This window comes from Opisthorchis viverrini, assembly GCF_000715545.1.
Source record: "Opisthorchis viverrini unplaced genomic scaffold opera_v5_273, whole genome shotgun sequence".
Taxonomy (NCBI): domain Eukaryota; kingdom Metazoa; phylum Platyhelminthes; class Trematoda; order Opisthorchiida; family Opisthorchiidae; genus Opisthorchis; species Opisthorchis viverrini.
Window position 1 is genome coordinate 499,366 of NW_008751925.1, and position 18,896 is coordinate 518,261.

Sequence of the window (18,896 nt, forward strand, 5' to 3'; positions counted from 1 at the left end):
ACAACACAACTTAAGGTGTCTGAAAGACAGCATGTTAAATGCACATGTTTTTCTTAACAAGGTCACAGCACCCAGTTAATGAAGAGGTTTAGTAAAGTATATGGTCAGTTACAAATGCCGTAGTACAACCTACAATCGCATAGCACTACATTTATTCGGTGAACAGTGTAGTCCTAATGGGCAGTGCTAACTTCACAAATAGTGAACTGCACTCAGCTTGGAGCATCATGTCTAACAGGCGCACACCAATCTGGACTCGAAGACAGACTGAGGCACTCGACTGATCCATTTGTTATGTACATACAGAGTGATTGGCGTCACAAAATCAAAGCAACAGGGCGCATGGTCAAAAACCGATTAGAATCCCATTTGGACGTGCAGCTCCTCATCTGCAAGGACAGATCAGTGTGTGTATGATCAGTATGAATGATGGTCCATTCTCCTCATTCCTGACCAGAAACAACAATACACTATCGACCCCTTTAGCAGACGAGCTTGAAGGTTATTTGACAGTGAAAGTGTGCGGAGTGCCATTGGGACTAACTGTTTTCCCCTCTCGTTCAGCTTCAGGAAACTCAGCGTAGGTCATCAGATGAGTGAAACGATTAACCGTCGTCGGTGGTAGATGAATAGGCCAGAGTAGGCTCCAAACGCAGCCCGAGGAATTTTGATCAATCAAAAATAGTTGTCGAACAATTTCTTACTCCTTCCGAGTAAGTTCCAAGAAAAACGAAAGGAAATTGCACATTGCGTCGGACGTTCTTGAAGAAAAGATCACAGACATAGCGAGTATGGAAAGCTTCTCCAATATGCAAACACCAAAACATCTTTGAATTTTCGAAACAACAAAGATGAACGAAGGCCCTTTGGCTGACCAGAATACGTTTTCAGAAAAGGCAATTGTGCAAGTCACATCAAATGGAACCACGAATGGGGAAAAGGGATGCTGATTGCTGGGAAAAAGAGCAACCTGGATCACACAGCCATAAGAGGGTAAGAAGTGAACGACTACAGCAACGCCTCAAACCGTGTTGCCCAAACAGCAAAACTGCGGCTCCTTTCTCGATATATAGGGCCACTAGAATGTCACACACACACACGAATTGAGAAATAAACCCGTTCGAATACGCGTAGGACGCAATCATGTGACCTGCAAAAGGATCTTGTATACTGTGGATGCACCAGATACAGTGGGAGACAACGCACGACTAAACCTTCGAAGGATTTATCGGAAATGCCGTAAAATCTAAAAATGAGGACAAATATGGTGGAATTTATAGCTAACTGAAGCTCAACGTTCCTTAACACTGCTTCGCACCCTTCCAAAACACAATAGGATGTTTCAGGGATTCTTTCGGTAATTTCTTCGAAAATGGACATCAGTTCTGTGAACACTGTAATCACTGACAAGTTTTAAAACTCTGAATACCTTACTGTGAGCTGCTCTACTGAGCTGAGAGGATAAAAAGAACCGACAGAACAGCGATACGGTGTAACTGACAAAATAGCACACTGGAGAGTTATTCTTTACTTGCTCGCTATTTATAAGGACTTCAAAAGGCAAATCGGTAGTAAACGGAAGATGCTGCTAAGCTATCGCTCAAGTGTGACCTTCCTGTCAATTATCACGGACAGTAGCATCAGTGCTGACAGTGACGCTCCACTGAGTTTGACAGACGGAGGAACTTTAGACAGAGGGAGTACCGTACACACAAAAAGTTTGCCGTAAACTGGGCGTACGGTGTAATGACGGCGCCAGTGAAAAAAAACGAGCAGATACAACCATAAGAAGGGTTTCTATTAGGCAACTACGTCCTCGTCGGTAGATTCAAATTAATCGGTTTGGCTTGCAGGTGATGAGCAGAAACCCTGTGTGCTAGCAACGAGTGCAGTGAGCGGCTCCGGAGGCACCTGATGTATTAAGATGTTTGGGTTCGATTAGTAGCTGACTTCAATAGATCAAAGCTGAAGAAGTTAAAGAGTGATGCAGAAATGGTCATATTTTCCAATGAATAGAAACGTGCCTCAGAAGCGTGTTTGAGCTATTCCCCGTCAAGGGGAAATTTCCACAGGTCGCCTTCAAGACCAATCGCACCAACTGAAACATGGTAAGTACATTCAGTTGGAGATCATCACAAGCGAGATTCAGCTGAGTATCCTGTGGAACCAAAATGGTGCGCAAATGAGCGAAGTTTGCTAATTTCGTGAAATATGGGTTCAAGGAGAACATGAGATCAAGAGAAAATATGGGACTGCGCCTACCTGGTGAGCCCCAAGACGAATGAAACTTGTCGTGAGATGACAAACAGTTTCCAGCAACCTTATAAGGAGTGTGAGAGTGGTAAACGTTTCATTAAATCTTGCAAACACTCATGAGACGATAGAGACATTCGTTACAAGCTCCGTGTCACCAACTGGATTACACAAATAATTGGACGGGGACGCCGAAACCGCCTGATATTCGCGGTGGTGGTTTCAACATTTTTATGTAGAAGTACCGAATGGAATGACTGCTGACGTCAATACAGCCATGTTACCAGAAGGGGATCTCACCTGCAACCAGGAATAAAGAAGAGGTTCATGCTTTTCTCTGGCCAATTTCGCGTGCTCTTGAGCCGATTCCTCCAGAACCCGAGTGCCATCGTCTCGGATGATAGGGACACGAATTTGTCCGCCAGATCCTGGGACACACGGAAGTCGGATTTCGATTCCTTCAGCACCGAGACCAAGACCACTCGAACTTCCAAAAAGACGGCCATGGGCACGGTTGTATTCGACGGAGGCAACCGGGGCTGAGGGATCTGGTTCACCAATGTCATCATTACGGTTGACATCTTCGCAGGACTGTTGAAATGGATCTGGGACTAACAACTCTAGCACCGAAGCGAGAGAAGTGAGATTTTCTTCGACTTGATCCGAAAGAGCTGGAAGATAGTGATCACTAGGTCAGTTCATATGTTTCCTGGGATAGCCTCACACGCTGAGACGATAACAGCCCATCAGGTTTCATACAAAAATGCAGTGAAGGCATGAGTCAACGCTTAGTACAACTCAAATAAGTGGAGTCGACAAAATTTAAAAAAAGAACGCTAATATTTAAAGATGAACAAAAGTTTGGGCGTAGTTCTTCATCAAGCTAGCTGCTGACTTGTTAGGACACTGGTTAAACTGTCCTATCCAGCGGGAGATTGGACCATTTATAATAATAATAATAATCGTTCAGCTGTAATACCCTTCCGGTGCCTAGCTGCCATGCCACCCGGAGGAAGCACGAGGGCTGGTATACTGCCAGGTTGCCCCTAGACAGGGGAAGTAGAGTGGCAGAGGTCGGGTTCGAACCACGGACCTTCAGGTCGGTAAATTCACGCTCTAACCACTTGGGCCACCTGGCCAATAACTGCCAATAGCTGGTTCATGAGTCACCAAAAAGTGGAGTTCATCGACTGTACAAATCGGCCGGTTAGCTCGTGTGCCAGAGGGCAGCGATCTGCAACTATTGAGTAGGAGCAAGATAAGTGAGCACCTACTCAGTGAGTTTCAGTGAGAACAAAATGCTCTGCCTGAATGTGCTTTTCGGGATCAGATGGATCAGCTGTTAGAGCACAAAAGTACTGACTGGAAGGTCCGCCGTTCGAATCCGCCCCGTGGATTTGAACACCAATTAGAATGATTATTACACCAGAACCGAAATGTCCAGTGTTCAAATTCCTTGCCATGGAGTCCGGAGGACAAAACAGATTCCCCGGACGACTCAACGATACATAGAAATAATAGGAACCCCGGGGTTGGATGCCATCTAGCAGCCTGAGCCCGGATCGAACACCTACCGGAAATACGAGTAAGGCACCGCTTTAGGTGTCGACGAGCTGTCACAGCTTCCGCTTCTTGGGAGGCCAATAGCCGCTGTCGTTCTGTAGAACGCTTACGATCCAACTCCAAAAACAGTTTTTTGACCACGATCAGACTGGAGCTGCCGGTGGGTGTGCGGGAAGGTTTGTTCACTTCGCCACTTCGGAGGTACCTGAGGAGACCTTTGAACTGACCACGAGCCACACTGGAAGGAATCCATGTTAGTGTTTGTGTATCGGGAAGAGTGTGAACACCGAAATCTGAGGTGTAGCGTGTAGGAAACCGACCGTTCTGCAGCTGTTCTTCCCAGTCAAGTAACAGGTTGATTGCGAAAACTTGCATCTCCTTTGCTGCACTGTGTGGTGGTGGCAGAGAAGGAGCTTCTGGATCTGCTCCCAAGCAATGTGTTTGTAGGTCCTGAACGGTCAAAGAATTATAAAATGAGTTGAATGCAGTCTCCTGAGAACAACAAAACTTCCCGAATACTGCTTTGGTTGAAGCGGCCGATGGACCGAAAAAGAATTGACTGCCTCGGGAGTTAACATTCTACTTGTCTAAAAAACAGTCATTCAGTCACAAACTACGCACTAAGGGTACGTCGATTCAATGAGCGGCAGATTCATTCACCGATGACAGACAGGGAGGGGATAGCCACTTGAGGGACGCGATGGCCAATGGCTGCGTGATTGGACCATGTCGGACAGTGTTACCAGCATCCACTGTGTTCCGCCCCGAGGAGTTGAGTTCTATGAAAAATTCTTCAACACTATGCGGTTACGTCACGGACCATATTTTGACCAAAAAGAGCTCTATAAAACAGACAGTATCCTGACATACGAAATATGTAGCCGACTCATCCTACCACAGGAGTAAGCCGATGTAAAATAAATAAATTGTTGCGCGAACCGTGCGCAAACTGTCTCTTCCAAAACTACCTTCTCGTTGCCAATCTGGTGCTCTCACCAGAGCCAGACGATGCTTCCAAGACGCTAACAGTCGGACATTTGTAAAGCAGTGTGAATCGAACTGTCGCCAAGCACAACGTGCCATCAAGGACGAGAAGATAAAACAGTACTAAAAACGACGCTACAAGCGACTTATTCCACAAAGGGGCCAAACGTTTTCACGTTACCGTTGAAAACAATTCCACAGCGCACGACCGGTTTCACCCTTCATGGTACTTATCAGGTATGTGCAGTTCCCTTCCTGATGAGTCCAAAGAAAGGGGTAACTTGTCGTCCGCTGTAGAAGACTTTCCGGCGATCTTGTGAGCAGTCTTTGTGCAGCACATTCAGTTGAAGAATAGCATAAAGGAGAGATTCAGATGGGTCCCTCATGAAAACCATATTGATATGCAAATGGGTACATTTGCCAAAATCTGCCCAATTTGAGTTCAAATAGGCCATGAGGTTGACGGAACCTCGGGGACTCCGCCTACCTAATGACCCGCCAACTTCAGCATCTCGACTACTCTTTTCTAAGCTTGGTCAACCTGGCAGTATCCCAGCCCTCGCGACCACTTCTGTTGGCATCGTAGCAGACACCGAAAGGTAGCCATAGCTGAACGATTTCTTTTTTAGTTTTTTTCCGGCGAACAGGACCAGGTACGGTCAACAAAATTAAGTGCAACGACTGCACTAAAGTCTATACAGGACAGACGGCCAAGGAACTTCACACGAGAATCGGAGAGTACCGGAGAAAAATAAACAGGCCGCCGAGAAACGCAGATGAATATCCAGCTTTACTGAAAGACTCTGCAATGGCGGAACATTCACTGAACACGGTATACAAAACAGATCTGGAAAATGTTGAAGTTCTGAGGCGGAGACGACAGTCCACACCACTTCTGACGACCGAGGCGGTGGAAATCGCCAAGCTTCCAGTTTTAATAAAACAGAAGACGTAGAACTAGAAAGCATGTGGAGAACGGTAGTCCGAAAAATACCAACAGTGTGTCCCACACTCTGGATAGATCAGATTGAAGTCACTGCGTATTTAGTTACAAACGGAAGCAGAAAGCTTATTATCAATCAATCACGTCTGTGATGCACATCAAGTATGCACGGTAATGAAACCAGACAAGAACGAACTGATCACATCACGCCTTGAGCTTTGACCAGTCAAACTCCACGCATAAAACGTCATAAGAAAGCGTAAAAAGAACTCGATCGTATATCTCATATAACATGTGTTACCTTGTTGACAGCTCTATAGCTCCGAACAGAGGGATAGTCTTACGACAAGAGGACAAACAAGACACTTGCTAGGGAACAATTTCTTCCTAGTGTCACAATCAAGTCCTTACGAGGAGGGCAAGTTATATCGAAGATTTTACAATGAGCACAACATAAGCAAAGCAGTCCTAGAGCCATTTTAGTCACAGGGGATATGTGGTGGGAGAAAAAGCGTGTAATGCTGAAGCACTGTGTATCTTCTCCAAGGCTCTTTTAACGGTATAGAGAAAGCAATGCGACAACCGTCAAGCCAAGCATAAGTAGTAGCAATAATTTTCCCAGATGTATAATAAAACCAAGTTACGTCCTAGATTGAAAACCGAGGTACTATCATCCTGTCTGGCTTGGCATTGTCAACACAAACATCAGTAGCACATAACCTATGTCCAAACCACTCTTGTTATCAATCAAGAATATGATGTATCATTTTTTGCAAAAATGGTTCAAACAAATGTGTTGAACAGTAATCGTGCACCGATCCAACGCCAAAAAGTTCTAACCCGGATGGGGAACAAACTTGCTTCATACACACTCGACAAAGTCGTGACACGTCGCGTCAGGTGGAAAAAATCTCATAACCTGTTCTTCATTACGCCTTATGAACGTACTTGAACAAGGATAACAGAAACGAACGGCGCAGAGTTTCTGTTATCCGTTTACTGATCGGAATGTCTGTGGTTCGAACCCGACCTCTACCTCTCGACTCCCCCTGTCTAGGCTTGGGCAACCTGGCAGTATCTCAGCCCTGGTGCTTCCTTCGGGTTGCATGGCAGCTAGGCACCAAAAGGGTGTTACAGCTGACCGATTTTTTCTATAACAATGCAGAGAGCTAGTCGCTATATGTCTGTAGTCATATTGAATATTAACTCCTACTGGTGAGTAGTTATTCTTCTCCAAAAAGAACACGTAATTGGCCTTATGGGAAGAGTGCCCTGGTAGTGCTATTCGGTCTTCCTAAGCATTAGTACGAACAGCGAAACTGTTGTGCTACTACTGAAAATAAACAACTTTGTGTGAATCACGTTGGCTGCTGCAGTCAAATCGACTTAGTTCAGCCCGCTTATTCGATTAGTTAATATCTGATTACATCCTTTCTGCTTCTATATCAAACTGTCATCTGGCAAACTCTTGCCAGAATCTTGCAGTAGGCGCGATTTACTTGTGAAAGGAAGAAGGCCTTCGCTGGGGAGTTGTGTTGGGAAATGCTAACTGACCGGTTACAGACCACTGAACAGGGAAGCAAAACTCTAATTTGCATCTTACTTACAAAAACTGGACACCCATCTTCTCCCGAACGAGTCTTCTTGAACTATCCTGGAGATTCATTGACTCCACTCATTCCTCGGTCAAATCCAAGCAAATGTTACGAAGTGACTCCACGAATTCCGCAACAGATCTCTCCTTTTCAAAAGACGCAAAGCGAAATTCTACGAACAACACATACTACTCGCGTGTCTCCCCATCAGTAGTGTCACCGTTACACTTGTAGCATTATCGTAACATCGTGCACCTAGCAGTAAAAAAGACACCATCGAGTGCCAAAAACGACAAGAACCGTTACTTGATATTCGATCATCGAATAAATAATACTCGATTAATACCACTTACTGACAAATGTAGGTGAACGTGGTTCACCATGAAAGAACAAGTTTGTCGTTGTTTTGCTTTCAGGGGCCGGTACCGAAAAGACAGAGAATGTCAGTTGACCTAAAGCCCAGTTAATAGACAATAATTCGGGTTTTCGAGGCAACCATCCACCAGGTACTAAACTATCTTTGCGAGACGTGCTTTTTGTCAGCAGACGATATTCAGAAGCTAGAGGTCAGGCTTCATTGAGGTTCACCAACTGAAATAGATCGCCAATGATGCGGTAGGAGAGATGTTGTTATGACTAGCCACGTCCGTCGTCACGGTGTATCCAACAAAGAACTCTATAATGACTCGAGCATCTACTGCGTAAGAACAATGGTGAAACCTCCACAAGGCATACATTGTCGCTCCGGAGGAAAACTCAATGACTGGCTAAATATGGGCAAAGGGAATGTGGAACAACTTGATCTCTCCAAAGAATTCCATCAATAGGATGAACACTAGATCAAGATTTGAGCAGAACTACATATCTATTGATGTTCCGCGCAATGTTTATCGGAGACATTCCGGAACCTGCTAATTAAGACAAAGTATTGTTGGTAGTGTGAGCAGATTTGAGTTTTTGTGGAGATTTTGTCCTGTCAGTGAAGCCAATCTATGTTGAAAAGCCGGGAAGCAGTGTACAGCTATTTCATCCTTATTGGAAATTATCAGCAGTGCGCATCTCATAAAAGTCCAGAGAGTCTCGAATCCGCGACCTCCCGGCCAGTAGATTGAACGCTTAACCGTTCGGCCACGAGCAGCTGCTCAGCATTTTCGTGAGATGCGCACTGCTGATAATTCCTGGTAAGGATGAAACAGCTGTACGGTGCTTCTCGGCTTTTCAGCATAGATTGGCTTCACTTACAGGACGACATCCCCAGAAGACAAAGTATGCACGATTTTCCAATTTCAGATAGGTGAAAATGTAGTGGCTACACCCGGAATTCGGGTAAAACCGGTCGAATAACTGACCGGACTGGAACAAGAACATGTGACCCTATCAGTAGTGCTGCCAAATGAGCTACGAGTCGAGTTAAAAGGCCCTACTGGGACGAAAAATTTTCCTGCCTCAAAACGAAGTCAAACCTCAAATTCGATTCGAACGTGCTTACAGTCAGTCCGAAAGCCGTGTGAAAAAGCACGGGATGTGCAGACGAGTTAAAGCACTGTAGATCGTATGTGTCGCCCAACCATCAGCGAGCACTTTCAGAAAATCAGGCATTCTTGGTCGTCCGTCGAATTCGACCACAGTCAAATCAAATCAAATCGCTCAGCTATACTGCTCTTTCAGTATCCAGCTGTCATACTACCCGAAGGAAGCACGAGGGCTGGGATGCTGCCGGGTTGCCCAAGCCTGGACAGGGGACATCGAGAGGTAGAGTTCAGGTTCGAAGCACGCACCTTCCGTCAGTAAATTCGCGCTCTAACCACCAAGCCATCCCGTCCATCCACCATAGTAGCCTTCTAAGAACAGAACAGAACAAAAATCGCATCTCTTTTGAGTAAGATTGGCTGAGATTAGTTTACCGAATCTAATGAAACCAATCATAAACAAGTTCCCTCCCCAAGGAAAAATCAACCTTTATAAAAACTGGGGCCTTAAAATACATCGTTTCGCTTGAGAATCGTCTTCGAAAAAAGTAGGCACTGCACAAAAACGCGAAACACAGCCATCGCTTAAATGCTACATATGGGTGATCTCTCTGGAGAATAAAAGGGACGACAGAAGGACCGCATATAACGATCAACATTTTCTATGGATGGAAATATCGGTAGGCACAACCACAAACCCACCGCTACGCTCCCCAATAACGCGCTGATAACGCCACCTAGATTGGTGATGAGACGTTTGCAATCAAATTGCCCAGCTCAGCGAACAAACCAACGACCAATGATCAACATGTCGATGAATGATATTCTCGTGTGAAAAGTCAGCGCCGATATCTTGACAAAACACTACTTATTTGGTTGATGAGTTCTTCAACAGTCCGCTATCGAAATCTCAAATATCATTCCAATTGAAACGGAAGACTGCCTTTGTGCAGCACATTTAGTTGAAAAACATCGATGAAAGATTCAGTATGGATTCAGCTGAGTCGTAAAAACTTAGCCTTCTAAGAACAGAACAGAACAAAAATCGCATCTCTTTTGAGTAAGATTGGCTGAGATTAGTTTACCGAATCTAATGAAACCAATCATAAACAAGTTCCCTCCCCAAGGAAAAATCAACCTTTATAAAAACTGGGGCCTTAAAATACATCGTTTCGCTTGAGAATCGTCTTCGAAAAAAGTAGGCACTGCACAAAAACGCGAAACACAGCCATCGCTTAAATGCTACATATGGGTGATCTCTCTGGAGAATAAAAGGGACGACAGAAGGACCGCATATAACGATCAACATTTTCTATGGATGGAAATATCGGTAGGCACAACCACAAACCCACCGCTACGCTCCCCGATAACGCACTGATAACGCCACCTAGATTGGTGATGAGACGTTTGCAATCAAATTGCCCAGCTCAGCGAACAAACCAACGACCAATGATCAACATGTCGATGAATGATATTCTCGTGTGAAAAGTCAGCGCCGATATCTTGACAAAACACTACTTATTTGGTTGATGAGTTCTTCAACAGTCCGCTATCGAAATCTCAAATATCATTCCAATTGAAACGGAAGACTGCCTTTGTGCAGCACATTTAGTTGAAAAACATCGATGAAAGATTCAGTATGGATTCAGCTGAGTCACCAGTAAAAACTTGTTGTTCGAACACCCATTTCCACTCACGAGCATCGTCAAATAGTGTTAATATCCCTAATCGGTAACCGAACCACTCTACTCTTGTCTCCAGCACGGGGAAAACAAACCAAGTGAGAGTTAATCATACTGCTGAGCAGCGGACTGCGGCGGAACAGTGTGGTTCTAAACTACTAACTGGAAGACAGCCTGGTTGAATTTCATCAGATATTCAATGCGTAGCTCCTTCCCCAATTCCCTCACTTAACAGTCCACTGACTGCTGTATTCGCCAGCCAATTTATTAGATACCGTCTCCAATGCGCAGCTACCTACTTCACCTCCCCGAATCATCGATGGACAAAAATGTGGCAGCTACAACCACTGAACGTGGATCCCACAGCTGATACTAATGACGAAGATGATGATTCATGAGACACGCGGCGTTGGTAAGTTCCAACATCAGCTGCACAATATTTATTGGCTTTTGGCGTAGACAAATCTCGGCTGAAACAGAACCAAAAAGTACGGACCAACGCAAGAACGGTACAGGCCTCACAGCTGACAAACAGAACAGAACGGAATACCAACAAGTTGATAGAACAGATGCTATTGGTTCACCTGCTGTCAGAGGAAAAGGCATAGGACAAGCTAACCGTAGGAAAACGGGAGGAAACGCGAGCGAATCGATCATTACCACTGTCTCTGACCCCATAAGGGCGTAATCGATCCATCCTAACGGTTGTTGTAGGGAATCGATGGATCTGCAAATGGTTGTTCAGGTCGTTTTCTTACTAAATGCAGTCCGCAGCATTACAGTGCATACACACACACACACAAGTACTTGGAAGAAGACACAAACGGAAGAACTCTAATTAGCAAGTGAACTTTTGTTCACACGATCACTGAGGCCAAATTGTGCTTCCTGATTGCAGCTTAACAAAGAATTGCAAACGTAATGCGGAAAAAAATGACAAGTTGAACATACTGCAATGCTATAGCTGTATGTTGCTGAGAGATTTGTAGAATCTACAATTACATGAGAATCTCACTGTTTTAGCTGTCTCTCCCACACATGCAAAAGAACGCTTCAGAAGCATTGCTAACGACCGAAACGCAGACTCATTGTGACTATTCAGAAGCACACTCTGGGGAGAGTATATAACTAGGGAGGCTTGCAGCTTAGGAGCCGATACGTGCAGTCCTCTGAAACATTTTCTTGCCTACTTAATGGATTATGATGAAAAATAAAATAGAATCGTTCAGCTGTAGCAGCACCCTTTCGGTGCCTAGCTGGCGTGCCACCGGAGGGAGGCACGAGGGCTGGGATACTGTCACGTTGCCCAAGCCTAGACAGGGGAAGTCGAGAGGCAGAGGCCGGATTCGAGCCACGGACCTTCCGGTCAGTAAAATCGCACTCTAACCACTGAGCCATACCGTCTCTGAGCCGCCTGATCAACGGTGTGGTCAACAGTCTCCCCCCCAAAATATGGTCAAATATAATCTGAACAAATTAGATCGTTTGTCAAACAAAATGAGTGATGGGGTATATCAATGCGCGTTATGGCTGCGATCACTGTCCATATGTCCGCCCGCATGTACGGGCCTATGAATGTTTTATTTTGTTAGTCAGACATGGAGGAAAGGACATAATCAAACCATTGGTCGATCCCGACAGTCACATTGAGTCCAGTTGGCCGGCTATAGAGAGTATGTTGGTACCAGCCGCCGCATATTCGGTCAGTGAAAAGTGTAAAATCCGGGAGGGTGAAGAAAGTTGCCGATCATTCAGCCGTAACACCCCTCCGGGGCCCAGACATGCTACCAAAAGGACGCATGACGGCTGAGGTACTGCCAAGTTACCCAGACCTAGACAGAAGCACTTGACGTGCTGAGGTTGGCTTCGAACTGCGAAAACGTTCAGCCGTAGCATTCTTCAGGTGCCTAACTGCCATGCCACCCGAATGAAGCACGAGGGCTGCGATACTGCCAGATTGCCCAAACCTAGACAGGGGAAGTCGAGAGTCAGAGGTCGGGTTCGAACCACGGACCTTCCGGTCAATAAGCCAGCGCCTTAAACATTGAGCGATCCCGAGCTAAGACATTTGAGGCTCCATCAGTTGATTGATGCTAAATCATTCGAACTGCCCCGTGAGGCGAGGCTAGGGGCTTCCGATCATGGAAGAAGTCTAGTGGGAAACTGTGAAATGTACACGTATGCACCTGAACAGTAGTGCTCTGCATCTAATTCCTCCACTGCTTTGCAAGAAATGCAACACTCTACTGTCGCGGGCGGAGTTTGGCGAGACTTACGATACACTTTCGTGAAAACCTGATGAAGATGTGTGAGGATTTGAGACGGTCCCCACAGATAAGTTGCCTTATGTATCCAGATTTTAATCAAGCAATGGTGACATGTTGAAACTGTAGTTGCCACCAACGTACTCGGCGGATCGGAAAACAGCTGTAACGCTCCTTGCTTCAGAGTAGCACTGAAGTTGCTCAAATACAGGTAACTCTAAGATGTCTCACGTTGAGCTGCTCACGTTCGATGCACTAACGCGTTACGAACAAATAAATGGAAACCCGCAGACGAGATAGTCTGCAAGGCATAAAATTGACACCAGTTGAGTCCACGAAAGTTTGTACATAGCATTACTTAATACCATTGAAAGGATTCAAGCACCAGCTGTCCCCTCAGAAACCATTTATCTCAAGCTCCAATCTTGAGAGCCAGAGGATTCGAAAAGGATTGAATTTGTGCTGTGCGCTGTCATATGCATTGGAATTTCAATCACAGCTCAGCTGGTAATCCTGTTATGTTCGTGTAAACAAAGTGTACCAGCAAAACTGAGCAGCAAGGGTCCCATAGTTCATGTCACGTGAAGGTAGCTTAATGATGTAAACAGCCAGTGAGAAAACATGAGTAAGTCGATCATTAGTTGTGATGAAAGACGTAAAACCTGGATGAAGTGCACTATCAGAATGAACCAGCAGAAGCGCTATAAATATAGCGCGTAGAAAAAAAGGAGATAGTGTATACTCAAAACATCCTGCCATAAATATCTGTATAAATAAACCTATGTTCAAATACCAAAAGAGTTGGTTCAAAATCCAGACTGGCAGATCTAGGCGATCCACACGTGATCGAATTCATGCGGTCCACCAGATACTCGACAGCTGCAGCACACATCTAAAGCTCAAATTAGAAACTGAGCAACGTAACATTTCTGCCAGCTGGACTGACGGATCACAACATCACAGAGTCATCTTGGGCTGGGCAACACGCTAACTTCATTCAACACGAACGCATGCACTGTCACGGATCGCCTTCGGTTGCGTGCAATAAATTGCCACAGGTGAGACAGTGGATCAGCGAGTACGTCACTTGAAATACAAGCAGACTGAAAACGGGTATCCGGACGGGTATACACCGACAAGTAAAAGAATCCATACAACCTCGTGATGTTGCCTCGGTCACGCCAGAGTTAATCCATCCTAGTTGCCATTCAGAGGTCATGAAAACTCTTGTTTATTAAGCTCTTTTAGAATTAAGGGTTCGAACTATCGGATAGTGCTGCCAAATTATTGATCTCGGAGAGAACACGAACGCCGACATCACTGAACACACCACACAAACCTTGATCTACCAGTTTGACTGTATCTGCTGACCCTGATTAGACATGAAAGACGGATCATCTTGACATACAAATCGGCGAGTTCATCTCATTGGTTACGGAGACCTGTCCAAAAAGCCCAACCTCTAGCTTTCCCTTGGAGACTGAATACGCCGCAGATCCCTTCTGGTATTTTAGTGTTATTTTTACTCCCAAGCATCAGTCCAAGCTACTGCTAATTGAACATTCCTCTAGACAATGAGAGATAATTCGTGGCCAATCCTGTATTTCTCAGGCAAGTCCTTGGTCTTGTTCTTGCTCGTGATTTAATAATATGACGTTTTGAGGTTATGCCACGCACTTCATTTATAGGACTTTTTCCCGTTTATTCTCGTAATGCACATCATTTTGGTTTTTAAGCCTATGATCACAGCTAGTTGCCAATCGACTGAATCAGTCCGCTGTCTGACTTCATGTGACTTTTTCTAGTTGCATGCATTAATAAGCTGCCTCCATGTAGCAAGAACCTTTGCTATCCAGCTTTTCTTGTGTTGAGCAGGGGCCAGCTAACAGTGTAGATAATTTTTGAGGCGCTCTTCGCATGTCTCAAGTGTTCTGATAGTCCTGCCGATATCTCGTTATGTGTCACGGTAATCGCAGATGAATCAATAGACAACCAAAAGTAAAAACGGACGTACGGATTCTGACTGAAAGAGAAGACATAATTGTTCGCATAGCATTTGTTCAACTGAAACATAAGGCTCAGGAAAACTCGGGAACCGCACCTACCTGATGCGCCTCAAGGGGACAAACCGGGTCGTAGACTGTGAAAGAGTTTTCAGCAACATTAGGGGTATTGTGTTAGGTTTAGACACTTGTGTTGCGTCAAGTGCTCGGCGCTTGAATACACCGTCAGCATGGTCGTGAGGAACGCCGGTATAAATACATCTCGTCGTTACCATGGTTTTTCCTTCAGTTTGTAATTCAAAATGAGATGTTTCATGATGACCTTTTTGGGCCAGCAGATTGACATTGATACATCTTGAAATGAATATTGGAAACCTGATTCCTGTGACATCTTGGCACCCGACACTTACGCACTTTCAATTAAAGGCATGGGTTAAAGTACTAGGCATCCAACCTCTATTGTACCATACACATTGACACGAAGTGAATACTGACGGTATAATACCTAGGCACCTAAGTCCCAGGTAAGCTTGTAACTGAAATCAACTTATGCTGAAGAGCTAAGAAGTACTGCACATCTGAGAGCTTACTCAGTAGGTAAAGCGCGAATTTACTGACCGGGAGGTCCGTGGTTCAAAACCGACCTCTATCTCTCGACTTCCACCTGTCTAGGCTTGGGCAACCTGGCAGCATCCTAGCCCTCGTGCTTCCTTCGGGTGGCATGGTAGCGAGGCACCAAAATGGTGTTATAGCTGAATGATTATCCTATTTTACAGCTGTTTCATCCTTATTGGAAATCATCGGCAGTGTGGACCTTACGAATTGCCGAGTAAATTCGAAATCACCGTTACTCGGTCGCTCAACTCCCCAAGCAATCACATTATCATATATAGGTGGATCAAAAGGAAGGAAAATTCGCGTTGACCTTCTGCCTGAGGAGTGATCACTCATGGAACCGGTGCGCACGTGAACACGTGATGTGAATTTCGTGATTGTCATCATCATCATCATCATCAATGACAGCAACATCAGTGTTGGTACTGATGTTGCTGTCAGTCTCTTCGTGATTGAAGGATGGCTGGCGCTATATCCCATCTAGGTTCGAGTAAATCAAACTGTTGACGGCAGCTCATGGTCGAACGGTTTAGTCTTCAACTACCAGACGGGAGGTTGGCAGTTTAGATCGCCCACTATTAATGCTTCCGAATACGGATGAAACAGCAGAACGGTGCTTCGCGGTTTTTCAGCGGTAAACTGGTTTTACCCACAGAACAAGAAAGAGACTCAAACTGTACATCACCCATAGAATCTCACTGATCTCAATTCTTTAAATGGTCTATAGGTTACGCGAGATTTTCAGTTTGACCGTAACAGACCTACATAACGGTGCATTCATAAATGTAAACCAGCCAGGTTCAAAATGAATCCACTTAAAACCGCATAATTATGAAAAGGTGCAACCATGAATGAACGTTTATCTAGTATGATAGGAAACACTTGAATAGTTTTCAAATCCCTCAAAGTAAATTTGCTGCTTTTCGTTTGCCACACTCTTTGAGAGCCCTACTGAGTCCATTGCAGCATAGGCACGCAAAAAGGAGACTGAGGAGAGATACGAAATGAACTGCAGCATCGGGTAGAATCTCATAAGGCCCATTCAAAAGAGCAGTGACGACCATTCATCACGGCAAAGTATCGTCAAAAAACAGGGCAGTCACCAGGAATATGACTTACCTGTAGATGAGTGAGGATCAGATCCCGGACCATCGTACACAAATTTTGGACAGCGGATGGATCAGCCGAGTCAGATGCATGAGCAAGGAGGAACGAGGGACTGGACAAGTGGGACAACAGCTTTAACGACCCCAAACGTATTTGAGCGTGTGGACGCCGAAGTTGAACTGTTATAAGGCGAAATATTTGTCTGATCGTCCCCGCATCTTGGCTGTAACGAAATAAGTGCCTGCACACTAACTGTTTTCCATAGCTTCAGACGTGATTTTCAGAGCACCACTTTGACTACTGTAAACTGATTCAGTAGCATATATGATGGAGTCTTTCATGAGCGTGGAAGTAAGTTATGCAGAAACGAAGACAAGAAACACGGGGCCTAAATTCGATTAATGTACTTTTGATAAAGACTGAAGAAGCACGCCATAGCTTCTTTAGATAAGAACAAGCGTGTATTATGGTAATGAACCAACTGACATTTCTGACAAACATTCGGTCCACAGAATCAACATAACCACAAGTTTTTCCTATTACAGCTCTACGTATTAAGCGGAAACTTCGTAGTATTTATCAAGGGAGGGCTCTTCTTCTATAAACAATCTGACGTGCATCGACATGTTCCCACCAAACCAGATTGGTGTTTCGGAGACACTGATGATCAGACATTTACAGCTTTCGTAAGTACTCTGTGTGTACAGGCCGCGTTTCTAATCCAGAGAGCAGTGTGGATGGCACCGCGACTGTGCATACTGTGCCCTTGACACACTGACGTCATGTTGACGCTACTGGTCTCGTACTTTGGTCTCGACTGGAGAAGTAACCTCCTCTCCAGTCAGTCGATCGGAACTTGTACAACTGCCCAGGTGAACAAGTCGACAGGGTCGCCTGCAAACTTGAAGTTTGGGTTTAATACTACCCAGCGTCGTAGCAGCACCTTACACTTTCTAGGTGTGAAACGTATATCAAACCGCGAGGCAGAATTATCGAGCCAGAGAGAAAAATATCGACCGCATACGCAATGTTTGTGAGTGGACGCGTGTGAGGTGTGTACGTGAGTATTTCTATCCCCAAGGCTTCACAGGCAGCCAGAGCAGTTTCAAGCACCACGCGAATAACAAAGTTGAAGAGGGATCGTGAGATGGGGCAGCCCTTACAACACTGGACGGGATGAACTCTGTCGCATAGAGTTGAGGTGGTCCAGACGCTCCCTATGAATGCATAAATACCGCCGGATTCCCAAACCAGGTCCTTGATGGCGAACGGCCCTCAAGGATAGTAACATGGTAAAGCAAATCCCAACCGTATGGCGTTGGCTGTTGTCGTAATTTCAACTGTCCTATTTGAAATCCGCATGATTGGTGAATGATCTAAGATGATCTAAGATGCGAGGTGAAACGAAGCAGTAATCCCATGAGATACACAGGCCACAAGGTAGCCTAAATACAGCATTTGGAACAAAAAAACCACTCATGGGTCTGTGGCAGCTGATCAGTTAAAGTGATCAGAATTGTTTGTTTACGAATGTCGGAACCAGTGTCTTATGTCATTGTGTGATGAAATAATTCAGATGCTTTGACGCTCTTGCTTGGAAGAAGTTAAGTCAAGCTATGAGTCGAGTTACAAATGAAATGACCCATATAAGGAACAAATGTACAAGCCAAACATTTTCTTAGTTACGGTGTGAGTGGATTTCTCAGTTGAGGGCAAACCCTCATTGTGAATCATGGACGAAAGTTATACATCTTTAGAATACTAAACACATCGGAACACATAACGAGACTCTTCGTCCATCTGTAGTATGTTGGACTTTCTTCTTCCCAAACGACAACGCATACACGATCATCTCCCCACATAAAGACTACCTAAGGACCGAATGAAAAGTATGTCTTCTCGAAAGGAACACAGCGGAAAATAAGATTACTTTAAAAAAAAAGAGGATTTCGCTGCTCTTCAATGCATAACTAGTCTCCAGTAAAATGAATTTTCGTACACTAGCATTTACCAGTGCCATTTCAGCGGTCTCAAGTCATCCGTTTCCCCTGAGTGGGATAATCTGGTTAAAAGAAAACTGGTCGTAGAGAATGTTTGCCGAACAACTCGAAGTAACCGTTACTTCACTACAGCTAAGATTTTACCATGTACCGAAAATCTCATTCGTAGGGGGCCTAAACAGGCAGAAGCTGACGGAGGAAATGCTTCGCGTGGCTGGTTGGGATGAAAGGGTAACTTATTATCTGGTATTTATCATTCCCAGAGGGAGGAACGATGACTAGTCAGATAAACACTCACGATTCGCCAGGAGTCCTGCTATTCCGATTTAGTAAACATCTGATTAGCAGAAAAGGTAGCTTTTCCGCCATTACTTTTCTGAAATTTCTCGACGGGCCTGTTGCAATGAGAACAGACTCG

At 44.9% G+C, this 18,896-nt stretch overlaps 2 protein-coding genes across 2 annotated transcripts in view; one reads left to right on the plus strand and one right to left on the minus strand.

The window, feature by feature from the left end:
• Nucleotides 1-18,896, minus strand: part of T265_09312 (hypothetical protein) — a gene marked incomplete at both ends in the record, with an annotated part of 37,567 nt that overhangs the window by 15,110 nt on the left and 3,561 nt on the right. Inside the window, 3 exons of the mRNA XM_009175341.1 lie at nt 2,554-2,924; nt 3,828-4,266; nt 16,491-16,701. Of these exons, the coding sequence (XP_009173605.1) occupies nt 2,554-2,924; nt 3,828-4,266; nt 16,491-16,701 (1,021 nt within the window). The remainder of the gene's footprint in view (nt 1-2,553; nt 2,925-3,827; nt 4,267-16,490; nt 16,702-18,896) is intronic.
• T265_09311 (hypothetical protein) lies at nt 7,971-8,165 on the plus strand (the record flags this gene model as incomplete). Its single annotated transcript, XM_009175340.1, has 1 exon — nt 7,971-8,165. One exon carries the CDS (start codon nt 7,971-7,973, stop codon nt 8,163-8,165), a length of 195 nt encoding a protein of 64 aa, XP_009173604.1.